At 35.3% G+C, this 21,832-nt stretch overlaps 1 protein-coding gene across 6 annotated transcripts in view; it reads right to left on the minus strand.

Annotated features, from left to right (window-relative positions):
• Positions 1 to 5,645: 5,645 nt before the first annotated feature.
• Positions 5,646 to 21,832, minus strand: part of NLGN1 (neuroligin 1) — a 317,348-nt gene continuing 301,161 nt past the window's right edge. For 3 of the 6 annotated variants that reach the window (XM_069864587.1, XM_069864585.1, XM_069864583.1), the window contains 3 exons: positions 15,456 to 15,641; positions 10,036 to 10,825; positions 5,646 to 9,335 (listed from right to left, as the gene is read on the minus strand). In XM_069864587.1, coding sequence (XP_069720688.1) covers positions 8,513 to 9,335; positions 10,036 to 10,825; positions 15,456 to 15,641 — 1,799 coding nt within the window. In that variant the 3' untranslated portion in view covers positions 5,646 to 8,512. Of the gene's footprint in view, positions 9,336 to 10,035; positions 10,826 to 15,428; positions 15,642 to 21,832 lie in introns of all 6 variants that reach the window. The other 3 variants (XM_069864586.1, XM_069864584.1, XM_069864582.1) reach the window with 1 other exon arrangement.

The following is a 21,832-nucleotide window of genomic DNA, read 5'->3' on the forward strand; positions in this document are numbered from 1 at the left end:
AAAAGAGAAAAAGGGCTGGTTTAAGTTATAAAAGCACAGAAAATTTGGTTTGATGCTCCACACCTGTTAATTCATTTCCTTCTGCTAAGGAAGGTTCTCATTTTTCTCAGGTGCCGTCAATGAAAATTTTGCTCTTTACTGCAGCAGAGTCAGCAGGAGCTTAGCTCCATGGAACAGCTGTAGCATAGACAGAGGCAACAAATGAAAACCTCATCCGCTTTTTTTGAAGTGTGGCCATGAGCTAGAAACTATTCATAGCCTCTATGATTTTTAATCTAGCAAGCAGCGCATTTACAAGTTACTGCTTATTTCTGGAGGCACATGCCTGCCGTAGCTCAAGACTGGCTTTTTTCCGTGAAATTGCACCTCCAGCATTCTTCAGAGGGAAAAAATTACCATCTGGCATGTGTGTGAGGACAATTCAGTGCTGACTGTGAACTTCCTGGCACGTGCCTGTCATTATGGACTGAAGGAATTCTTGTACCTACTCACTGGTCTTGTCTGTGCTGTCCTCTAGAGATATGAGAGTAGGTGGATGTCTCACATCCAGACTGGCCATTCCTATGTGGCTGGGATTTTGTAAGTTAACAGAGTTTAGTTTCCGGAGCTATTCAGAGGAAATGTTTCCAAAATGTATCCAAATGTATCCAAAAACTACTACCATAGAAAACAGATCATCTGTGTATAGCCCTAGATATGCAACTACAAGAAAAACAAGATAAATCAAAATTCCAGTCAGAAGGAATGCTGATAAAAATAAGTGAAAATGGAGATCTGAATTTCAAATATTTGCATTTGTGTGAGACAGTAGTAATAATGATGCAAGAGGTCATGCAGACTACAATTATACTTACCACAGAAACAGTTAAAATAAAACTTCAAATGAGTAATAGAAATTCATAACTGTAAGGAGTGGGATAATATATTTGAGTATCCAATGAATGAATGAAAGAGAAAAAAATGGACTTGACAGTAGTTTGTACTGAAGCAACTCAATAAAAACATAGAATTTCTAGTTTTAAAATAAAATCCCTGAATTGAATTGTAGGATGGAACCAGGAGAAGCATGGGACAAAGGGGAATTCACATGCAGTATTACAACACAGCCCAAATTCTTGTAACCAATAGCCCTTTTAGGTTTAAGATAAACTGTATTGTTGAAAAAGGATTACTTTTTTTCTAAAAGAAAGGTAATAGAATGCCAAATATAAAAAAGTTACTAATGTTGTGTTAAATTTTACAATATATATTCCTTCCTCTGTGAAACATAACAGAACTTGCAAGTGTCTCACACTTCCTTGGTGTGTCTCAGAACTACAGTTTGGAGTGGTTTTCGGGAGAGGTCTCCTTTCATGAACTTAAACCTGCCCTTTCGTCCTGCATAAAGAGGAAAATTCCCAACAAGGGTCCTTGTTGCAGCAATTATGATTGGATCCTTTCCTGGGTTTAGGTGAGCCTTCAAAGAATCAAGATCCTCGAATGTGCTTTTAGAAAGGAAAGAAAAAAACCACAAACCCCAAGGCAAACCCCAAAATCTGGCTTGCTATTTTTCTTCTTCTATTACTTGCTCTGTTCTTGGACATCAAAGTCATGACTCATGAGAAGAAACCACTGGTTCATATTATCTTCATCTTCTATGAAGAGCTGTCATGGTACACTCCAGTTACTTACTGGGGAGAGAAAAATATATTTATAGAAAACTGGTGAATGTTAAAGAAAAATATCAGCACATAGTTTAACATGGGAATCTCAACTACTTGTCTGAGAGTAATTGGTTTTGGATGTTACTTACCTTTTTTTAGTGAAGGTGCACATTTCCCCTTTCATGAAATTGTTCTAGACTTACCTGTATGCAAATGAGAGCAAAATTTATTCATCTGCTTAGCCAAATTTCACCTCTACATAGGAGTAACCTTGTGAAAAGTAGGAAAAGCAACCCTGTACAATCATATCTTTATCATCAATCAGTAAGATATTGCATGACTTCTTCTGAAAATGGGTTTGTCGACAACTGAACTGTATGTTATTTTTAGAACCTTTCATGTGGTCTTAATTGCTTTAAATTACTGCTGAACTTGTTTCTACAAATTAATGGATAAATTAGGCATCTCATACATCTCCCTCTTCCAAACTGCCTCCTGCCAGAAGGTTCTGACTCACTCCTTATTTTATTCCAGGGAAAGTTTATATCAAGTATATTGCACTCGCTGTGGCCAATGACTGCTTTGCAGTCACAAGTTTTCTTTTTCTGCCCTTCACACCCAGGAGATGACAATTACACTCCAGCCCAGAGCCACATGGTCCCACTGACCCAGTGCTGTGACCAAATTCAAAAGCTTTGCTGAAAAATGACATATATTACCTGAGGTTTGACCTCGAGCTATCACAATGACATGTCTTTTTGGAAAGAACCGACCTGTGACCAGCCATCACATGTGGATACCTGAACATGCACATTCCTCTTTGCAGAAGTACAGAGGTCTGGAAACATGCAAAGGCTCTTAGAAGCTATTGTCATAGCTCTTTAACTTCTGTATGAACCTCACAGGAGATCGTACAGATTTCTGAACTGATTCTTCTTTCAGTAAAGTCAGTAGTGAAATTGTCATTATCTTCCACAGCAACTGAACAAAATCACTACATGTAAAATTTGTCTTTTTTTTTTTCAACAACACAGTTAAAGTATTATCAGTTCACATAATCTTTCATAATTCTTGTGTTAATTCAGCTTCAGTATTATTAACTCTGGTTGATAGCATTTTAAACTTCTGTTTCAAAAAAAGTTACTGGCTCTTACAGCTATGAAACATAAAACTTGAATACTAACTATCCAACTCTGTAGACTTAAGAACTCCAAATTATAATTCTTTTAAATGGCATCATTCTAGAGCTAATCTCATAAATGCTGAGTGCCTGGTATTGCTGACACTGAGAGGGGAAAATTCAGATGACAGAGAAAATCCAGCTATTTCGGTCCTGAAATTACAATGTGTGGCTCAGTTGTATGTCTCTTCCCTTCCAGAGTGGAGCAGAGTAGAGCAGGCTTACAATTGCTGTGAAGTGTCATTGTGTCTTTGACATATAGGTCAACGTACCGATTTGAAGACCAGGCAGAACTGAATGTTCCTTTTTTCAGAAAAGATTTTGTCATAAAACTTACTATAGCATGTTGATGCTGCAAATTGTGGTACAAACCTTTGTGTAAGTGTAATTACCAGGGATCTTTTATATATATATGTAAGAATATTGTTCTGAATCTTGGACTTGTATATAAATAACTGTAAGCATATTTTAAAGCACGCTTTAGTGCCCAATAGTGATGATAAATCAGGTAGTTGTACTAATTTCTGTGAGTGGGCGTTCATGTATGTGAGAAGATACGCAAAATTGGAAGGTGAGATGAGCCATGATGAACAATAAAGGTCCGGAAGCAGATCAATAGCTGGTGTAAATTGTCAGGGCTTCATTGATTTCAATGGCCCTATAACAAATACTAATTCAGCTGGTGCTAAAAAATTGTCATCGGCTGAGCATCTGGTCAATAACAGTGGAGAATGCAGAATGAGGTGCTAGTGTTACCTCCACACTGAACACTTGCATTTACCTTTGAATTGAATCTGCACAGTGCATGAAGGTAAAATTCTCTGTTTATTCATGTTTTTTGAAATCCCTATTGGCTGCAGTAATGGACAAGGAGAGAAAGATGCATGTATATACAAGAGGGCATTTTCTGTGACAAACAAATACTTACACAGCTTTTGCTGATGTGATGGTACTTTTATCTTCAAATAAAAGAAAAAAGAACATTTCAAGATACTGTATGAAAATTACTTGTACAAATTTGTTGCTCTTCAATGAGATTTTTCATTCATCCCAACAGCAGGAGAAACTTAGAACAGGCTTTAATCCACTATTTACATACAATATTTTAAATTCCTTTTAGCAACTAAAGCCTGTTAGAGAAATTATAGTTTTGCGAGTGTATGGAATACTGAGAACTATAATATCAACAAAAAGGAATGAAGCCGGGTTGCAAATAAAATCTATGCTTCCTAGGTGATTCTCAACATTTTTTATCAAAACATTTTCCACCAGATAAAGTTCATTACTTTGTTCTAACCACTTCCCATTTCACAAAGTTAAGTTTTTACTGAATCTGTAAAAAAGAAATCAATTACACAATAGCTTTAACAGAAACTAAGAGAAAAGGGACTTTGCGTAGGGCTGGTGGTTAACTCATTGATTCTGCTGTGTAGTTCTTTTGAATGCCTTATCAAATGCTGCTCATTTCTGGTCTGCATACAAATGTATTGATGTGCCAGAATTAAATCAAATTAGAATGTTTAGAGTAAAAGCCCCTTCACCATTTCAAATTGTTCTTATTTATTTGGAGGCCTCAGAAGGATATCTTAATCTTATAGTGTTGTTATTTCAACTAGAAAAAGAGATTTTTAATGTTATTTCAAGAAGATCCCTTAGCTTACACATTGAAAAAAAGCAAACCTGATGCAACAGATATTTTGACGAGAGCTCTGAAAGAAAAATAACAAAACCTCTGCAGGGAATTTCCCATTAGTCTAATTTATTTGGGAGCACATTTTCACAATAGTAATTAAATTATCTAATGTTCGCTTACATTAAAAAGCGATCATCTGTAACAGTTCATTACTAGAACATAGTGGGGGGGGAAGGCCAATATTTTAAACTAACATCACAGGAAAAAAACCCAACAACTTACAAACATCAAAGGAATGCCATGATGTTTGACAGGTTCCAAGGAGCTCAGCTGTTTCATCTCTTAGTGAAGCTGGCAACAGAAATTCTAGTGCTTTCTGTGCAGTGGTGTTTTAAAAACTGTAGCGTGGTTTTTTTTAGACCTCTATTCATCCAGTTTTCAGGATGTTTCAATAACCAAAATATCCAATAACTAAAGTTTTGTGACATAGGAAACCACATTTAGTACAGACAGTAAAAACGATAACTACATTTTTCTATAGAACTTTATATTCAGGTAGTTCATCCATGCCCTGTAAGGCTTCAGTGGGTGGAGAATACCACGTATAACCAACTGAGATAACATTGAGCAAAATGTGGTTTTATCTTCTTTATTTCTCCTAAAAATGTCATCACAGCACATTATATTGCCTGTAATTTTAATAGATAAATGAGACAATGATTTCATTGTGTTTTTTTTTCTCAAAATGGTAGAATACATTTTCTTAAAAAGTCTGCAGAGATATTTACAAAAGTGTGAAAACAATAAATGCAGGCTTTTTATATTTTACTGACCTTTGAAAGACTGACTGATATCCTAATTTTATTGGAAATCTGGTCCAAGGATGATACAAGAAATTAAATATTATATTCAAGTTTGCTTTCTTGTAGGTTACCGTGGAAAACAAAACAAACAGATTAATAATTTAAAAAGAACAAATATATATTCCATGAAGCATAATGAAGATATTGCAAAACAATTTCCTTTAGTTTTATTTTCTTTCCGTTTTAAAACAGCTCTTCATCTTTCTTAATCATATATTAAAATGTGGGACACCATCTTACTTTTGGAAAGCCAGCTGCTGTAAAGTAGTTGTAAAGTAACCACTAAAACATCATTCACAGTGTCTGCATCACAGGAATGGACTTGGTTCTTTTTTCCAGACAGGAGTGGTAAAATTTGTGTTGTTACCTTCATCTTTCACATTTTGAATACTGTTTGCTGACAGAAAAAAAGTGTAGTGTCATGCTTGGTTTACCTAAATCATTTATTTTGTAACTAATAAAAGTAAACAATTACCAGATACTGTATATAGAGAGATATATAGATATATGGCCACAAATAAACTAAAGTAGAAAGTTATTTTGGTTTTGATAAAGTTAAGAAAAGCACATAAAATCATATTTCATGAATATCTTGTTTTATGGCCATCAATGTTTTTTGTATTTTTTTGTTTTGTTTCATCAACATAGCAAAATACAGTCTTCCTATTAAACAATAATTATCAGATGGCAGACAATTATTTTTATTGGTTTACATTGGCAGGTCACAGTCTAAAAGCACAACCACATCAGGCAGAAATTGCACACAGACCACCATGGATTTTGAAGACCATTTTTTATGCTTCTACCAAAAGAGCTTTGTTTAAAACTGGGGACTATAAAATGCACCAATTAAATACTTTGATTTCTTTCTTTTTTTTTTTTAATAACCAAATAAAAATAGTGAAATTGCAGTACTTTATTTCACTTTCAGCTTCACTTTTAACGTTTGTGCTTGCTGTTAGCAAACACACTTTGAACTTCCTAGCAAACATTTATGACAGTTCAATCACCCAAATAAAACCTAGGTGATTTTTTCCCCTGTCACAGAATACTGCAGATTTATTTCAATTAGGCCTGTTCCTTGGAGATTTTTTTGGTGTCTGTATTTGCATTTTTATCTTATTCCTGAAAACAAGGGGAGATTTGCATGTAATACTATGACATCGTAAAGTCACAATGTCAGTATTTCTGTAAGAAATGGTTGTAGATGGGACTGGCCCATAAATATGCAGTTGTATTAGTTGTAGAAGGCATTTTCATGTCTTCAAAAACCAGACTGGTCTTTAGATATTACTCTTTATTTGAGACAGTTACCATTACTTCATTAAAAAAATGACAAAACAGCAATAAACATTTTAGCTCTTTAATGAGCAAAGATCAGGTCTCTTAGCATTGGAATAATATTCGTTATCCAGATTATCTTTATTTCATTCAGTGACCAGTAATATGGCCAAGAAGTACAAAGAAATTTTCCATCAAGTAGTATACAATTTTTGTGTGTAATAAGCTTTCATTCTTGAAAAAGAGTAACTGAAAAGAAATGTTTCTGTTACTGCAGTTAGTTTGTCAGAGAAAGTTCTTCGCATTATCTTACAAACTATCAAAATTGCTAGTAATTTGAAAAAATGTAAAAAAAAATCACATAACTTTAGTCTAATAGAAATATAGTACAGGTAAGAGAGAAAGTATTTATCAGGGATGTGCTCTTAAGTCCATCTCAATTATTTCTTTTATATAAATGTACATCTGATTACATATACAAACATTTTTAAAGGACCATGGTATATAATTACTGCAAAACAACAGGGGAATGAAAAATTTCTTGTGATTTTAGAACATTCATTTCGAATCACACAAATATATGTAGTATCCAGATTTTTAAAATTTTCAGTTGTTGGCTCTCTCCATATTCTTCACATACACTCGTTTTCTACACTGTTGCCATCTGGTCTATGGAATTAATTTGAATGGCAAAGGTAATGTGTAGCAAAAAGGGAATCAACTGTATACAAAAGTATTATAATTAAACTTTGTAACATGCAACATGAGGTCAAACAATAAACTGAAAGGTGTAATCAGAGTGGTAATATTGGGGCAATTTTATATTGCAAAATATCATTGCAGTCAAGTTTTTGGACACACTTTACCTTACCAATTTGAACTAAACATATTGTAACTAATTCACAGCAAATTATAAGTCTGTCATCAAAGGAAATTCCAATAAAGTCATAGTTATGTTAAAGTTAGAAATTATTTAGGTGGAAAAGAACATTAATAATAGAGATTTTCTGTCTGGGTTTCATATCACTGAGGGTTCACCACTGCGTACCTAGAATGCCATAAATACCTTTAGGAACTGTTGCTATTCCTTTTATTTCTGAAGCTACCATGAAATATTTTACTGTAATTACTTTCGCCCCTTTAAAAAACTTCTTTAGGTTGTGCCAATTGATGGAGAAAGCTTCTAATAAAAACTCCAATGGGATGAGAAAAATTTTAATTATGGGGTAATCAGCAGCACAGCCACCAAGCATATAAATTATCATGCACATCGTGCTAAAAATATCCAGTTTCCTTTATTCCCACAACTTTTATACTGACAGCACTTATGTGATAATGTTGTACCTGCCAGGCTGTAAAACTTCTTTGACTGGCAGATTTCAGCATGAGCCCCTTTCTAAGGCCTTAACAGCATTGGTGCTTTGTGTACTTATTCAAATATGTAAATATGGTCTACACAATAAAACAGGTCCAAATAAAAATTGGTGAAAATTATCTGACATTCCATTAGTGTGTCCCTTGTGCATATTTATAGGTTTTAAAAATTTTCAGTCATAGTTCTTTCCTGTTCGTGTTGCACATGCCTAATTCCATTATGTAACTTAAATCTTCAAAAAAATTAATACTTGAATGTGAATGAAAAAGTATCATTCAGGACAACTGCTTCAAGCAATTGCAAACAGTTGGGTTTTTTGTGGTTTTTTCCTTTTTTTTGTTTGTTTGTTTCTTAAGTTCATTTGATATATGTACAATTCATTTTTTTCAAAACCCCAAAAGTTCTTGATATGTATATTCACATAATATTCCTCCATATTTAAATAGTAAGAGTCTTGTAGGTTGAAAGCCAAGTAATCTTCAGTAATATCACCTACTGTAATCCATCAAAAAATAAAGTTTGTTTCCTCTTGTCTGGCTATACCCTGGTTGTTGAGTGTGAATGGGGGTGGGGATGAGGATGGGGCAGAGTATTGTTCTGTCCTCCAGTAAATGTATTGAATGTGTGTAGGGGTTGAATCCCTGGTATAGTGTTGGGGATCATTGTGATGGTGTTGGGTGTCATTAAGGGAATATCATCAGGAGACCTTCTCATAGCTAGCGTGTAGTCTGGGGGACAGGCGGTCCTAAGAACCACCTCATGTGGATGGATGGACTCACATTCATGATCCAAGTCAGTGTGCTTCATTTGGAGGGACATTATCTCCTCTTCTTGTGCATGGGTAAGATCATTGGTAGTAGTACGTTGTGGGCTACATCTCCTATGAACATCATGTCTCCGCTTGTCTTTTTTGTAGTACAATGCTGCAAAGGCCAAAATGTTCAGGAACAGCAAAGATGCACCAACTGCAATAGTAACACTCAATTCTGTTGAATAGTCCCTTTGATCCACTGAAAATGGGCTTGGTTGTTGTTTGGGATCATCTTGTTTGGCTGTAGGAAAGGCTGAAGTAACAGAAACAGAATTTTTCCTTGTTGGTCTGAAAGTATTATCAGTTGATGGCACTTTAGTTGTGGTAGAGGTATACTGTGAAATGTCGTTAAGATTGTGCAGATGAGGTACCAGTTCCAACCAAAGGTTCACTTTATTGGCCCTATAATGTTCTTTAACTCTTGGTTTTAATCCAATGTGAAGATATAGTTGGTCTTTCTGAGAATATCTGGTCCATGCTACTTCTTCAAAACGATTTGGTTTTGTATGGATGAATTTTGTATCTTGCGGCACTGGTTGATTTGGGTCACTACAAAAAAAATAATCCCCAATGTTACAAAGTATTTCAAAAGGAATTATAAAATTATCATAATTAACATTTTATACTTAATTTTTAAATCTGCCTTTTGACAGAGCAGAATTTTATTTCCTAAAAATAAGGTGAAAAACCATGGCAGGGCATAACTCAGTGTAACACACAGTGACGTAGAGTCCAGTGGTTGAAGGTAGAATAAGTGTTTTGAACTATCACTGAAAGCAGAATTAATGAAAATGACAATATTTTTCTCATTTGAAATCACATAGTTTATAGTCAGAAGAGTCAATTTAAGACAAAATAAAGTATTAAATAAGCTGTATAATATTTGATGCAATATTTAAGGGATTAAAATATTATCAGTGCTGGTTAAGTCAGTTACTAATATAACAATTTATACACATACATTAAATCCTTAGTTTTGCACTTTTCTGGGGATACTTTAATTATTTTTGTGTGAAATCTCTTTAACTTCTTCACTCAGCATGTTTATAAAGATAATTTTTACCCTCGTTTTGCTAGAATATGTATGTGAACTGAGGAACATTACATTAAAAATAAATATCCAACTCAATGCTTAATCTCTTATTCATCCTATAAATACAGAGGCATTCCCAAGGAACGTAACCAAGGCAAAACACTGCATCATTATATCTTGAGTTTGGATAGAAGATTATTCTTAACTGGTACTCACCCAGTTTTTGCAAAGTTTGTCCAGTATGTCATCACCACTGCACTTAGCATGACATCATTTTTTGAGAAATTACAAGGAAATAATTCAGTAGGACCAATCATGGGGATTCCTAGCACATAAGGAACCTCATCCCCATGGGCTGCATCTGCCCATGCAGGTACCTGATCTGTCTGGCAATGATGGTAGAAGGCATAGAAATATGTAGGCGATCCAAAATTTGAGTGAAGATCGGCCGTAGCCACGGCTGGTGCAACCCACTGGTGATCAGTAAACAAAGCCAGCAGTGTTTTTCTTCTGGTCTCAGGATTGTGTCGATCTGCCCAGTCCGTGTACATAAATTTAATAGTTTCCCTCAATATATCTTTGCCTTCAGGGTATCCGTATAAATTATCGACAAAATTAGAAACTGCAAAGTCAAAATCACTAGCAGATATACCATCTTCGCTATCCACAATATTTTCAACAAATTTTAACCCTTCGCCTTGGTTAACTCCCAACATGATGTCGTAATTGAGGAATTCTCCTTGTTCCATCAATATCTGGGGATCATCTGGTATCACATCGCCATCAATTACTGGTCCGAAGGCTATGTGGTATCTTGCTGGTTGAATGTCCTGGTCAACAAGTTCTCTATAAGGCTTCTTCTGTAGACATTCTACCAACTCTACAGTGTCTGACACATTGCAACCAACTTTTGTAGCCAACATCCTGGCATATTTTGCCGGCTGAAAACTGACTGCCCAGCTGGAGAGAGCTGTTCCGCTTTGAGCTATTGCTCTTTGAAAAAGTCCTGTGGGGAGAAATATTGAAAAACTACTGAAGTGACCTTGAGATAGCTATATAGTTGAAAGATTCAAAGGAGTTCTTTGAAACAATAGAAAACTTTAACAGAAGGGATACTTGAATCTTAATAGTAGTTAAATACACAAGACAGTGAGATCTGACTGTCATTGTACCTAAATATAATGTATATAAAATAAATGCAATATGTGCTGAAATTGAAGCAAACAGTTCTACTTCAATGTAGTCCAGCTGAGGAACAGATTTTCAAAAGGTACTCAGGATGAAAAAGAAGTGGCATCATCTTATGTAGGATAATACTATTAGCTTGAAAGAGATTCCTAAAGGTAAAGCAATTTCTAGGCTGGAGAAAAAAACACCGAGTCTGTGAAATGGTCTGAATTTCTCGATATTGTTTAAGCCATCAGCAGCATTTTTGCATACATTACGTCCTAAATAAACCTAATATACTGCTTTTTTAACGCTTTGGTTGGGATTAAATTTGGGTTGAGAGGTGTAGTGCTTTTGAATTTTATATCATAATAATTGCTTATATTCTGGAGTAATCAATGAGAAGGTACCAGATAGCAATTAAATTTGTAAGTGTCTAGGAGTCAAGATCCTGTCTTGGAAGGATTTTTCAAAATGAAGGTTTATAGTGATCATACTTACATATGAAGGGAAATGATATCTTTTATACTATTTAGCTTTGTAATTCAGAGATTTAAGCACATGTTCAGGTATTCATTTAGGGTGGAGAAAGAAAGAGAGAGAGAATGATCTGGCTCTGTATATAAACTTGTAGCAAACCCCAAAGACTTCACTGCAATTAATTTGAGTTTATGCTGATTAAACTAGCACTCTGGACCAGAAATTCTACTAAGAGTAATAACAAAATGAGTTTACATTTATGAATTCCTCTACCTCGCCTAAGCATTTTTGAGAATATCGTGGATGAAAGCATCATCCCCTTGTAGTCAGTGAATGAATTAAATTTTTTTGCTATTCACTTTAACATGATCCAAACTCTGTCCTTCTTCCCATACTTCTTGTGCTCCATTTGTGTTGAGCCTTCACCTTTCCCTGCTCCCTGGAAGATAGTTCCAGTTCTGAAAGAGATATTGAGTCTGAACCTTGAGTAAAAAAATGGAGCAAAATCACTCTCCTGTAATGCTCATCTTTAATATCAAGAAATTTATATCAAGAAATTTATCAAGAAATCAATATCAAGAAATTTAGGTTACATTTATGTAACTGTGGCCTTTCTTTTTTTTTGCATTTTCATGCAAGTTCTTCCCGTTCACTTCAGTAGCACAACTTCTGTACTAAAATATTTTATACTGGACCCTACCTCCTATTGCTCACTGCAGGTAATACAAAATAGTCTATAGCGTACATAAATTATGCTGATTCAAGATTTTTGAGTCAAAATGTGGTTTACTTATGCTGTCAGGAACCTGGAATCATTCCACTGACTCTGGTAGAGTTGCTTAGCCACTGGAAGTAACATGTGGCCTCACTCACCTAATTTTGCTAAAAATGTATCTCCAGTCCAGTGCTTGAGGAATAGCTGGATATTCTCACTAAAGGAACTGGAGTGAAAGTGCTCGGCTTATCTCCAGATTTTATTCCACTAATGCAAAAAAATGGCTTTTACTTTGATAAGTAACATACCACTATTGATAAAAAAACTTCCATAGCCATCAAGTCAGAAGCCTTTACAACCTCTAATGCAATACCAGACTCTATTCACTCAGAATGGAATTAGCTGCTGGCAGCAAACATTTTAGAAGCTTCTGAGGACTTTTAAAATAATCATAGACTGTATTAGGTCCAAATCTAAAAGTCTTAAAATCACATAGGTATAGGGATTGAAATACGTAAACTCAAGACTCTCCTTAAATTTATGCGAAGTCATAACCAAGATATTATTTCCTTGCAAGATATGTGTAAAAAATAAGAAAAATCTTGAGGTCTAAAGCAGGCAAAAATATATTTGCATGTTTACAAGGTCAGATATTGAGCTAGTATAAATCAGCTCAAAGTCAGTGCAATTACCACAGAGGATCAAGGCATTGTAATAAATGCAACAGAATGACAAAATTGAATTTTCACAAAGATGTATTTCCTGATACTTTATAGTGGTTCTTTTTTGCATATTGTGTAAATCTATTTTTATTGCTTTATTAAATAAAGCGTAAGCTACGTATTTAGAAAATGCTGATACAAAGACTATGGCTTGCTAAATACTACATAAACATTAAATATTGGATTAAGTAAAAGTGGCCAAGTCTTCTGGCTATCAAGTTATCTTAGGAAATGCAACTAAACAGCCCTCCTTCTTCTAAAAAATGCTTAAGGAAATATTCCTCTCAAACCATTTGGTAAAAAATGAACAACAGTATGAAAAATTACTTTAATTCTGTCACATAATTCCTGGCAGAAACTGGTACCACACAGGATAGAGAACTACATTTTTATCTGACAATATGTATGATTATTATATCTTTTGGGCTTCACACTGATGGAAAAATTTAGATGTTCAATGGACAACATTGCTCTGTGACATCTATTCAAAGTCTCACCAAAGTACATAATAATAATAATTTCCATATATTCATCTACATTCTCAGAGCACTTTCTAAAGATGGGTTCTGATCTGCCCACTTGCAGATGGGCAGCCATGAACAGCACCATCCTGAAACAGGATGAATGCTTCCTCTCTGCTACCAAGGGATCATTTCAAAGGGATATGAAGGAAGCAAGGAGAGCATCCACATCTACAGCTTATGAGATTGGCTAATGTGAAACAAATTCTTTTTGAAAATGCTAACATATTTAAAAATGTTTGAAAACTTGAAATAACTTTTCCTATTTGAAGCTGACTGATTTTTATTTTTTAACAGCAGGTCTAACCATCCCCAAATGAAACATAGCATACCTGAGGGTGTGGCACATTGTTCTATTTAATCCAGATTTCAATAAAACATGTTTTTGCTTCCTTATAAAAAAAAATCCTCAAAAGATTACTTTTACAATTGGATTTTAGGTATACATCCATAAGCTGTCTCCAGTCCCCGCCTGAATCCTTTGATCTGCTATATTGGCAAATGACTGCATCAGTTTCCCCAAACAAATTCTCCTCCTGGCAACATTCTGACCATGTCTTAGAGTATGACAGGGTAAAATTTTCTGATAAGAGGCAACGCATGACTGTCAAGATATTGTAAATGTGGCATTCACATTAAAGTCATGTTACATCAAGAAGATCAAGACTAGGATCAAGTAAGAGTTAGAGGAGGATAAAACATGTCTCCTCATTCAACCTTAAGCTAAAATCCTGTATTGCAAGTTATTTTTGTAAGTTCTGATGAAAAAAAATGGTGCAGTGCGATCATCAGATTCCAGTGGAATGAGTAATGCTTACATCATCTTCTTATAGGTCAATTTATAAATATGTCCTGTTTAACTGCAGGTTAGTTATGGAACAAAAATATATTAAAAATAAAATTGTGGAAATACACTAAAATTTAAACCACAGTCTATTTTCCACTAGTCTTTTCTTGTTAAAGCTATATTTCTCTCCAATTTAAAATAGTGTAACAGCCTAATCTAAAGAATCTGTCACTTCTATTGACCTCAGTGGGTTCTGCATCATGATTTTGGGTAAACACAGCTCTTTTAATATCAGTGGAATTATTTTTTATGACTGGCAAATTAGTCCTCCATGGAGAGAGAGATCAATATAAATTAGTGGAGGATTGTACGCACAGGGCACACTGCGATGTCCCCAGTGAATTAAATGATACAGGTAAAAATAAGTGGAAACAGCGAGAAAAAAGTAATGTGATCAATAAACAATAGCCAAGCAAACTAGAGAAACTGTAGAACTGTGGTGCAAAAATCATAGGAAAAAAGAGAGTGCCTCAAACAGCATGTTTTTAATTTCCTGCTGTCTGCCTCAATTAAAGAGAAAAGGTGTTAGCTATGGAATAGGAAAAAACATATTGAAGAAAATCCATTTGCAACTTGGATGCTTTGACAATTTTGGATTGTGCATGCAAAACATTCAACCATTCTTTTATTAGGTGACAGCAAGTGAAGTTCATGCAGTTTCAGACAAAAGATTTCTGAACTAGGTACTTGTTTCCCTCACACAAAATAATAGTTGTAAGCATTTCAGCTGTTAGCCTGAAAAGAGAAACTGTGTCATTTTCATTTTCTTTAAATTCTGTTCCTCATGAGAAACTAAACATGCCTTTCATGACTGTCTGAATATAGACGACCTCATCTACTCTGAGCATGACTGACTGGTTTTCCAAAAAGGACACCCTTAGGTAGGAAAGAAAAGAGAGAAAAATGATGCACCACAAAAATGCTGTTCAGAAGTCTGCTATGAAGTGTTTCTACAGAGAAGAAAGTGACCCAAAATTTAAACATGCATGGCATAGCTGAGGGAGAAAGTGGCTTGTAGAGCCTTTAAAAAGTTTGCTAAATATTGAGCTGAACTCAACAGTTCATAGGAACAAAGTGAATATACAGAGCATCACATAGTACTAATGGTGGTGGCATGCAGACACCAAAATTGTCAAAATTTGCAACCTGCATAATACCTTTGGTTGAATTGCTCCAACGGTTACCTTCAGAATAATGGGATAAAGTCAACAGATTGACGCATGAACCGCCTGCACCAGATCCAAAAACAGTTATTCTTAATGGGTCACCACCAAAAAACCCAATATTTTCACTAGTCCATCGCAAAGCTTGAATTAGATCAAGGAGTCCATAGTTTCCTTTTGCTGCTTGGTCCCCAGTGCTCAAAAATCCTGTGAAAGTAAATGAAAAAAAGAAAGGGTTAGCAAGTGCTCTTCTATGTAATCCTGTTGAAATCTTCTAAGTAAGATTTCAAAAGTAAATATTCTGCAACTACATAATTTCCCATATTCACTGGACAACAATTTGCAAATTTCTACTCTTCCTGAAATAAATTATTTGGTCTTGACTCTTTCAGCGATAATATATTAATGTAGTGAAGATGAAGACACATTCCAAGCAAAATTCTTGTCTAAGTCTTAACAGGTCACAATGTATTACTTCTGAAGACCTCATGTTGATTGTGCTAAGTTTAAGAGTAAAGATTTAGCACACAGATACACTGCAGTCATTTTGTGAGTGATTTGATCAACTGTACATCGTACTTCTGTACGTAGATGCAGCCATGAGCTTCCCACGTGCTTGAGAGGCAATGGTTATGCTTCTCTGTACTCTGTGCTTGGTTATGTCCTGGCAACACACCAGCTTTTCCTTTTTTCTTCCCCTAAAATGCAGCTTATGTCACAGGACAAACTAGATTGAACAGTATGAAGAGCTCTCAACTCCCCGAGCTCCATCCCATAGTCATTAACCTGAGTTAATTGAATCTATATTAAAGGGATAAAGGCAATTTAAGCTGTTTCCATGATCCCTTAACATCAAAAAGATAAGAGTTCAGGGATAATCTGGAGAATGGAGGAATTTTTCCCTTTTATTTGCTGGAAAAAAGTGGTGGAACGTGTCAGGTGCAGAACAACTGTTTTACGCTTTACTCCAAGCAGTACCCTGGTATTCAGTATCACTGTTGCTCTTGTTAGAGCCTACTGATGCTAAAAGGTGGACAATAAAAACTTTGAAATCTCTGTTGATAAAAGACATTGCTTTGCTTTTGGATTCTGTTTGTTGACATTTCCAACTTTCCCAGCTTAATAAACAAATGTTTAAATAATACCAGCATTATGAAGTAGCACAGCACCTCCATTTGCATATCAAACTGATCTAATGCTCACTAAAATCGACAGTGTAACTGTTTTTCAGTACATACTTTGTAGAGAAATGCAACCATTACAACAATTATTTCCACATTAATTAGATATTGGTGGGTTTTCTTGTCTCGTCAAAGTTCTACAGATTTAACTCTCCTGAGTGCAGACAGCCTACTCAAAAGAAGATTACAGTAGTTTTTCAGACAAATGGCTCTCAAAGGAGCTCCACTCTTTCATTATGATATTAAAAGCAGCTTTTGAGACATTGCTAAAAAGACAGACACGTGCATAGGAATGGTTGGACTCGATGATCCGGTGGGTCTCTTCCAACCTGGTTATTCTACGATTCTATGATTCTATATACATATATAAGGATTTAACAAGAATACAGATAGGTGCATGCATGTACATATATCCATGTATATAATGAACATGTCATTTGTTACATTATTATTATGAATTGGCTTCAAATGGCAAGCTTGCATTTGCTATTCTGTCATATGTGCCGACATTTATACCTTCAGACCTTCCTTGCTGTAAACTGCGCTGAAAGCTAATTGGCCTCCCTGCCTCTGTAGTTGAGCTATGCTTCATTTAGGGCTAGCAGCTTTGTTTGTGCAGGTCAATCCTGATTTTTGTTACCATGGAGAGGGAAAGGAAAAGTGGCATAAGGTGCCAGGCCAGCAATTCACCCACTTCCAGACTTAATGTACCAAGTCTAATGGGTACGCTTCATTCACTGTAGCTGTAGTAAATTGTTACTCTGATACTAGACTTTAAAATAACCGCTATTCTACAACTAAACCCTGCTACATTTACTACTTAACTGCATTAAAGAAAAAGGAAATTAACATTACTACCATAGAAGAAAATACCACCTTGATATTCAGGAGAAGCACAGAAAGGAAGTAATGAATATAATTTATTCATTCTTATATTACCATTACAGCTCAGTACTGAGTTGAAGTAAATATGATGTTATTTTATTTAATATGCTGCTTCACTATCTTTCATGTTCTGTGTAGCCAGAGGGGCTAGTGTGCGAAGTGTGACAAGATGGCCCCAGTATAATCCCTCCTGCGCAGAATCATTCATTCCTGTCTTTGTGCTCCACCGAAATGTTGTTCCCCATAAATACTTTTTAGGGATGCAGAGAGTTTGTATCTTTGCATCTATGATGGCAAATCTAGTGAAAGCTTCCTTAACCAGTCTCGCTGCCTTTGTCAGCCTGCTTGGAGTTAAGAGATGGTACCAGTGAATGTAACAAAATTAAAATGTTGGAATTTATGGGAACTATGGGTCCCTGTGGCTGCACATGCTGAGAAAGTCTTCCTCTTTCTTTGCATAAGTATGTGACTGTGGAAACTCAATGACAAATCAGTTCATCACATTAAGCACATAAGCGACTGCAATGAGTTAAGGGACTAGAGAAATGATCGACGCTGATGTCCTTGAAACGCAGGAAGCAAGGAGATGACAGCAGTACAGCAAATACCAAAATTGGGCCTCCAACAAGTCCCTCTCTTCTTATTCCCCTTTCCCTGGCTTGCAGGTTCCCTGAGCCTGGACAGGATCTGACCTCAGCAGAGCTGCAGTGTTGCTTCAAAAACATCCTGTAGATCTCTCAAAGCAATTCCAAGCCACTTATTAGGAAAATAGATAGGTAGGGTTATAGCTGAGATACAGTGATTGCCCTGATGGTAAAAAAAAATGTTATCACTCAGACATTCTGACAAAGTTCTTTTCTATACTCTGTACAATATACAGCAAAGTGGGAAGCAAGTAAGTCTTTGGCTGGAAAAGCAACAGATGAAAATTACAGGTAAAGCCTTAAGGCAACCTTTTGTTGTTAAATGAGTTCACATCAAGCCCTGAAGCTTGATGGGGAAATGGGAAATCCTTTGCAAACTCTAAATACACCCGTTTTAAAGAATCTTTGTGAAGAGGATCTTAAAAAGACAGCAAAAGAGGAAATGTCTCCTGTTGCTAAAACTAGACACAGGGAAAGTTGCATTCAATTCAGGAAATGTGCCAGAAGGGGGAGCCTTCAGTTTAGTTAAAATAATAATAAAAAAAGAAAAGGAAAAAAAAAAAAAGGAAAAAAAAAAAAGGAAAAAAAAAAAGACGGAAGTATTAGTAGTATTCTCCTGTATTCTCCTCATTCATCTCTATTAGACAAATTATGACTTGTGTCCAGAGCAACAGCTCCAATGCAAAAGAAATATCTCACACCTCCTCCACTAGAACCGCATTGGCCGACTTCCATATCTGCACAAGATGGATGATTATTGATGTTGACTTTCATGACATGAAACATTTCTATCTCATTTTTCAGAAGCATGAGAAGCCTGTTACTATTGCCACCTGTTCATGACTTTTTTTCTTGTATGCAGTAGTATCAGCGTGGCTTAGAATCATTAAAAAAATCATGAAATTAAAAATGAGTCTGATAATATTTTATTTGTTTTTTTCTAGTGAGGATTATCTCAATACAGATAAGCTCATCTAACTAAACACCTGCAGAGAAATGCTTTAACACACAGCATCATACCCAGTCTGTAAGTCTGTGGATGCAAGCACTTTTTCCTATTTATCACTTAAATAAAACTGAGATTGTAACAATATGTTTTGTCTTTATCCCAAGAGGAGTTTTCAGAATGCAATTAATAGAGATACCACACATTTCTATGCATTTCTAAGACACGATCATTGCACTATCTAGATAATAAGCTAGCAATTTTGAGTCACAGAGGTGAACCAGCTCTTGCTGAAAAGGGCTTGTGTGTCTGAAAGCTTGTCTGTTTTAAAACTGTATCAGCTAGTCTATTAAAATATATTATCCCTTCCTGAAAATACTATATTATTATTATCCTTGGATTGTCATCTCTGCCAGAACACTGCTATCATGTACCACCACTCTTTGCTCTTGTAAAAAAAGTGAAGTAAATTATTCTTTATTTTAGTTATTCCAGTAAAAGATTTGCAAAAAAACCCCTTATTTTTGCATTATTCTCTAAAAAGGTCAGATTGAGCTAATTTTGTTCCATAATTAAGTCCTTCTACTGGAAATATTCCAATCATCAGCTGAACAATTGCTATTTTATATTCTGAATGGAGAGGTTATCTCTTCTTTTATCTCTTCCAAAAGCGCAGACTAATAGAATTATGGAAGTGAGGTTGTGGTCTTTTGTGAGTTTAAGAAAGAGATTTATTAAGCTCATTTGGACCATTGCTTTGTTACATGCTCAACAGACAAGTAGGCAGAGTGTGCCACAACCAGGCCCCGTATTTTGTATTAAGATAAATTTTAATGCTTTATAGGCTTATCTGCCTGGGTAATGATTTCTGCTTGCCATTCAGATAAATCTTTTTCTAATAAGATTCAAGCATTTTTGAAGAGTAAATAGAGTTGGAAAACTTAAAATATTTTGTTGAAAACCTTAGTAGACTGAATTATTTTAAGCTCTAGCCTAATTTGAATAGTCAAATTAACACAGAGGGAAAGGCCAAGTAAGATTTTTTCCTGATGTAAGGGACTGTTTGCAACCCGATGGCCCAATAAAAGACTATGTGCAGGCGAGCAGGTACGAAAGTGCCATTTCACATCACAGAGAACCAAACCTTCTCTCTGATGAGTTCTGTCCACATTAGTTTCATAACCCAGCAACCTTCGTGGCTGGATGAAAGCAAGGGGCAGAATGTCTTGTAGGACAAAAAAAAGGATATCTGCCTGTGAGAAAATACACAGCAACAAATGCTACTCTAAAAATAAAAGACAAGAGCGTATGAAAACTAGTCTGACATGCTTAAAGGTTTTTTTTTCAAAGACCTGTGTTACTGAAAGCAGTAACACTTAAGACTTTAATATTATCCATCTGTTCAGGCATGTGTTATGATAATTTAGCCATGTTTCCAGTTAAAAATCCCTATGCAGTCAGATGACATCTTTTATTTTGTTAAAAGCAAATGTCAAATTGTAAAAGTGTAAATGCATCAATGCATAGTGGAAGAATACAGGAAATATTTTGGGGGAAGTATTTATATTCTCTCTGGATTTTAAATTCCTTGGTTAGGACTTTAGTTTGACACCCTCCGTTAATACTGAATGGTAATTGCCATGTACAGAAAATTTCAGTTGCCCTTTGAACTATACGTACTCAGAAATTTGAGCAAGATAAGCAAATTTTAAGCAGTATGGTTAAACTTAAAGTGCACATTCTGTGATTCCTGAATTCAAATCAGCTAACTAACCTGAATGAATTATGTGGGCAACAGTGCTGTGAACATTAACGTATATGTGATATTCATGAAGCAGAGGATACTGCTCCTTGCTTTACTGACCATGATCAGCACGTCCTAATATTAATAGTATATTTTAACAATGGATAAGGGGTAAGGTGACTAAAAGGACTAGGAGCTCGCATAAGGAATATGTAGGAGAATATAAACTATTCAGTGCAAGAAAAATATTCCTTTGTAGACATCTGCAATATATCTCTGCTGAGAATCACATAAGCAAGTCTCATGAAAATGATGATGCAATCAGGATTTTTGTCTCAAAATCATTTAATATTCAAAAAAGTAATAGTAACATTAGTGAAATACTCATTTGCTTCTGTAGCTTCTGCCACATACACACTGGAAATAAGATCAATGATTTCAGAAATGCAAGAACACCTAACATGCCTAACACCATGACGTGCACAAAATATCATGCTGCATCACTACGCTTTCTTTCCTCATTGTTTGAAATACATGAGACACTGTATTTACATATAGATTTTGTTTTAGCTTTCTATATAGAAAATAAATTAATATGTCAGAATCTTTACAGGTAGACACGCTGTACATTTTAACAATTAGAAGACAAATGTTCTGTTGCAAAATATTTGCTAACAGATGTAAATTATCAGGTTGGATGCTCAGGTTGGAGCAACTTCATCTAGTTGAAGATGTCCCTGCTCCTGGAAGAGGGGTTGAATTAGATGATGTTTAAAGGTCCCTACTAACCCTAACCATGATTCTATACATGATATGTATGTATTTGCAAACTATTCACTTTTCATGTAGTAATGTTACATGACTGGTCACATAATTTGTTCAAAAATTTACTTATAATTTCTGATACCATACCAATAAACTTTATAAATTAGGAACAAGCATATTCCATACAAATAGCCTGCACTGATATTTTCAGCCCATGACTCTGTTTTGGGATG

The sequence above is a fragment of the Phaenicophaeus curvirostris genome, chromosome 10 (genome assembly GCF_032191515.1).
Source record: "Phaenicophaeus curvirostris isolate KB17595 chromosome 10, BPBGC_Pcur_1.0, whole genome shotgun sequence".
NCBI lineage: Eukaryota > Metazoa > Chordata > Aves > Cuculiformes > Cuculidae > Phaenicophaeus > Phaenicophaeus curvirostris.